General features: G+C 50.3%; 1 protein-coding gene across 1 annotated transcript in view; it reads right to left on the bottom strand.

Moving 5' to 3' along the window:
* SLC6A12 (solute carrier family 6 (neurotransmitter transporter), member 12) overlaps window positions 1-5,027 on the bottom strand; it is a 50,063-nt gene that overhangs the window by 26,121 nt on the left and 18,915 nt on the right. Inside the window, exons 4-6 of the mRNA XM_009332897.1 lie at window positions 4,578-4,712; window positions 3,068-3,208; window positions 1,375-1,462 (exon numbers count right to left, since the gene is read on the bottom strand). Coding sequence (XP_009331172.1) covers window positions 1,375-1,462; window positions 3,068-3,208; window positions 4,578-4,712 — 364 coding nt within the window. The remainder of the gene's footprint in view (window positions 1-1,374; window positions 1,463-3,067; window positions 3,209-4,577; window positions 4,713-5,027) is intronic.

Here is a 5,027-nt window from a genome sequence, read left to right as displayed (position 1 = left end):
CGAGCACTCCCACTCTCCAAGCCCATGGCCCCGTGCCCATCAGACCCATGCAGCACAAAATCACCCCCTGTCCCACATTGCTCCCCTTCCTGGCAGCTGCCCAGCAGACACTACTCAATCCAAAGCAGGCCACCAATGCCACCATCACCCCATGGCCACTGCTCTTCCTCTGACCTCCCCATACACTATGGACACCCTATATGTAAGCATAAACAGCCTTTATGATTCCTATGCCCGTCCTTCAGCCTCATTCCCTGAAGACTTGCCATCATGAAGGTAGGCCATACAAGAGGTCAGCACTGTAGCTCACTCAGTCCCAGCAGCCCAACCCCACACTTAGGATTCCTCTACACACCTTTCCCCAAAGCAGCTCCCTTGGGGCCACCTTGCCCTTGCAACCTGTGCAGAAAACCTGAAGAACCATTTCAGAGGGGTCACAGCTCTCACTGAACAGTACATGCAAAGAATAGGGCAGGAGAGGGGGTCTGGCACTGTGTGAACTCTTTCTGCACCCATGGGTGCATCTCATCTCACATCTTCTCTGTGCCCTGTGGTGGCTGCAAGGGACAAAGGACACTGAACTCTCTCAGAGGCACTTTAAGTGCCATAAATAGAAAACAAAAAATACTGCTGAAGCTGAGCCTCTGGCACCCTTCTTCTTTATGAAACCTTCCTCAGTTGAGTGTGGAGAGGCAGTGTGGCCCCTGCAGCCATTTCAACCTCTCCACACTGCAGTGATGACCCCTTCTGGGACACTGTCTGGCCTGCTGTAGGACTCCTCTCTCAGAGGTGTTTTATTGCCTCCAGCCCCTCTCTGGCATCTCACCCATGTGCAGCAGATCCCTGCTCTCCAGGAATGAGCCTGACCAGCCTGATGGACCACTTCCCTTTGGCACCAAGCAAGACATGGTCAAAAGAAGAGAAAAGGCAGTTTTGTCCCTTTCTGTTTCACTGTAGAAGACTGTTCAGTCTGCCCGGACCTCTCATGCTTGCCTGCCAATAGTAGCCTGCAACACCCAACACTAGTACCCCCTGCTTACAGCAAGCCCTTATCTTGTTTTGGTGCCTCTTTCTGTAGCCACACTCACCCAGGCACCCCAGTGCCAGAAAGGGAACATGCCTGTGTGTGTGTGCACACGAGCACCCCTGGGCAGGCACTCTGCGAGCAGCCTTTGGGTTGTATCTAGTCCTCATGCCCTTGGGCTCTGTGCCAATCTCCTTGGCAGCTCGGTGCATTGTGCTTCCCATGTTTGGGTCCAACATGTGGCACCTCACTTGGTCCTACAGAGACGTGCAGCCCTCCCCCCACATACTTCTACAGCTGCAACCTTTGGATGACAGAGGAGCCTGAACAGGGGGAAAGCGATCACGTACTCCCAAAACTCAATCATTGGGGAGGTGGCGTTCGCAGGCAAGGTCCTGTTGTCCAATCTGGAGCTATTCAGAATGTCCACACAGAGATCTACCAAAAGAAAAGGAAGCTGATGAGCCAGAGAAATTCTCCAAGGCTCCTCCATGAGGGATGCTCCTTCCCCTCTGTACCCTAACCCTCACTCTGGCAGCACACAGACCCTTCACCCCGTGCTATAGAGCATCTCATTAAACTCTTGCATCTCATTAAGCATCTCATTAAACTCTGGCTCTCCCCAGCTACGAATCCCAATCCAGCAGTAGCCAGAGGGCTTCGGGAAGGGGAGAGGGGAAGGAGAGAGCAATTCCCTGCCAAATGGAAACCAGATGGCTGCGAAATATAGATTATTGAGGGATAGCCACTATGAGTAGCCAGGACAGAAAATCCCACCCTCCTCCCACACCATGCACCATTCCTTGTCCACACATGCACGCATATGCTCACACATGCCACAGATGCCTTCATGTTCCATTCTGCCATCCCCAACCCTGTCACATACCATGAAATTACTAAAAACAGAGGAGATGCTATGCATCCAAGAAATGCACCTCCTCTTTCATTTGGCAAGCAAAAGACAATCCACCAGAAAACCAAGGAAGCCCAGCTCTGGCTGGGAAGCTTCTGCCTGTTAAGAGCACACCTGTGGCTTTCCTCACAAACAAACCCATGCTGGGGGAGCTGAAGGAATTAAATCCACTCTTTAAAAGGCTGATTACCTCTGCTGGGATGAAGGGGCAAAGGAAGCTGTCAGTGAACGGCCCATGGGGTGGAGAAATTTAACACATCACAGAAATGAATCATCTGACCCAAGAGAAAAAGGGAGGGAACTGAGCTGCTGCCAAAGCCCTTTCCAGCCTAGCTTTCCACTGAAAGCAAAACAACCTGTTCAACATGGTAAAAAAGACCTGTCAAGGACATCAGATCCATGAGGGTTACCTCACACCTACCCCATCTTCCTGGGCACAGCCCAAGTGCCTTTAATAAAACCAAAGCCAGGTCTTCTCTGCTGGGCACAGTTATGTGAACTGTGGGCATGAGGACATGAGACCCCTGGCCAATGTAATGGTATAGAGGCTTATATGGATGTGATTAGACCAGAAAAATGGTGCCTTTAGAGTCTTGTGTTACTGGTTCCTGCATTGGGAGATCTGTACTGCCAAAATCATCCAGTGCAGGCCTGGTCTGATTTAGCCAAAAGCTGAGTGCGCAAGGGAAGCTGTTCAGTACATGGCAGCAACTGTCCCAGTAACTCTGAAGGAGTGGGGTAGAGTAAGGGAATCATGAGATAAACTGTTGTACCAGAGCTAATGAAAAGTCCTGCCATGTGAGGAGGACTCTTGATTGGCTTGAAAACTCTTCCAACCCACTTACCTCTCCTGCTTGCCAGAAAATGCGGATTTTTCAGTGAAATCTCAACATCCAAAACATCTCCATGTGGAAATAGTTTTCCTGTCCCCTGCTGCTAGGCATAGGGTCATACCACTCACCCTTCCTGACATTTACCCATGGTGAATGAAGACAGTCGCCTTTGTGGGAGTCCCTAGCCACATTGCAGCTCATGAGAGCTTTTTATCTGAATAAAAAATATTTTCTACAAAACCCAAATAATTTCTGGGAATTGGGAAGGAGCTAGGAGCTGACCAAGGGAAAGTGTACCTGAGTTCCAGGGGTTATTGCAGCTGGCCCATGGTAGCACTGTGGTGAAGGAGCTGAACAGGTAGAATAGTGCCCAGGACAGGATGATGATGTAGTAGATATTCAGGTAGCACTCGATGACTTGTGAGGCATATCCAATTCCTGTGAAGGAAAGCAAAGGAGGTGAGGATGGGGCTGCCAACCAACTCCCAACATTTCGGGCTTAACCCCAAACAAAGACAGAGACTATGCCATGGTAAGAGGGGTGCAACACCAACCACATGGCTCACTAGAGAATAGGGCAAGACCTACTTCAGGAAAAGAGAAAGGATTTTGTGACTGTGCATGCAGACAGGAAACATTGTTGATATCTCTAGACAGGTCTATGGTGGAACAGAGAGAAAACCTTTCACTGATGGGAAAACTTTTTTCTGACCACTACCATGCCACCGCATTACGCTGCCTCTCCTGCAGGAAAGCCAGCTCTAGCCTTTAAAGAAAAGAAATGCAGGTGAGTTTCCTCCTTCTGGAAAGACTCAGGCAAAAAAGGTTCTCATAGCTGATATACATCATGCATAAAGTATGGTGCTGGGGCAAAAGTACAGACTTAGGAGCCAAACTCTGGTCTTGGGTCCTGCTTGCGTCCATCGCTCACTAAGACATCAGAATGGTAATCGGGTCAGAAAGACCCAATTCATTTGTTTAAAACTGGTTGTCAGTGCCCTTTGAGATGCCACTGCTGTCCACCTCCATGCCCCATGCCAAAGCACAGGGGTCTCCAGCGCAGGAGGTCCCGGACTGCCCAGGGAGTTTCAAATAGCACTACACACCTGTGCTTGAGCAAACTAACCAGGCCTCTAATCTGCCTGAGCACAGGTTTCTCTGTCTGCAAAACATGGGTAATAAGCTCTCCTCTGGACAGGAGAATTGTGGACATTAGATTCATTAATGCCATTAAACAACCTTCCCCAGGGCCCCAGGAGCCCTGGTTCTTATACCTGTGCTTTAAGCACCACCCCAGCCCATCTCTGGGCTGTCAGACTGGTGCATGCATTGCGATCCCCCTCAGTTTGCAGGACGCCAGCCTGCAAACGCTGCCACAGCAGCCATGGGCACAGCGATGGGCAAGGAAAGCACCATAAGACAGCCAGCCTTCCTCATCCTCTTCTTTTTTCGGTATTTGTCCTGGACTACATGCAGGTGTTTGTTTGTGTATTGACACTTCCATCCTCCTCCTCCTGCTTGCTGGCCATTCTGCTCTCCTCTCTCCTGGGCTCTGAGCATCTCAAAGCAGAGACCATCGCTCAGCTGGACCAGCACAGCCCCCAGCCAGCACCACACGCCCTCAGTCACCTACGGGGGAGTCGGGGCACTGCCCCTGAACACGCAGCAGTCACCAGGAGGGATAACAAGGCTGGGAGAGAAAGGGAGAATAAAAGAGAAAGAAAAAAGCAGAATAACATTTCCAAAAAAGGCTCTGAGCCACTAATTGTTAGAAAGTGCTGCCAGCAATTCCCATAACTTGACGCACCTTCAAAGATGGGACAGATCTTCCTCCAGGCAGTGACCCCTCCCTGGCTGGTATACTGCCCCAGTGCCGTCTCCAGGAAGAACAGGGGGATCCCACAGGTGAAAAGGAAGATTAGGTAAGGGATGAGGAAGGCTCCTGTAGAGAGGGGTGAGATGCTGCCTCAGAAACCTCTTTAAAACCTTATCCCCACCACCCCTTGCCATGTACCTGGGGCCACAGCTGGAATCGGCTAGATAAACGCAAATATTTCTCAGAATTAACTGTGCAACCTCTGCTAAAAAACCAAGGTCTCCAACACCATCATTTCTCGGAAAAAAATGCAAGCGTGGTCTGTCTTGTGCTACTGCAGTACTTCTGCGTTTGGTCTTGGCCAAAACCTAGAGGTAAGGAGTAATCAGGCAAGGGGACAAAAAAAGACAGCGCTGGAGAAATTCTCCCTGATTCACTCTC

The sequence above is a fragment of the Pygoscelis adeliae genome, unplaced genomic scaffold, assembly GCF_000699105.1.
Source record: "Pygoscelis adeliae isolate BGI_AS28 unplaced genomic scaffold, ASM69910v1 Scaffold38, whole genome shotgun sequence".
In the NCBI taxonomy this organism is placed as follows: domain Eukaryota; kingdom Metazoa; phylum Chordata; class Aves; order Sphenisciformes; family Spheniscidae; genus Pygoscelis; species Pygoscelis adeliae.
The sequence above is the reverse complement of the archived record's forward strand: the minus strand, read 5'-3'. Positions and strand labels throughout refer to the sequence as shown.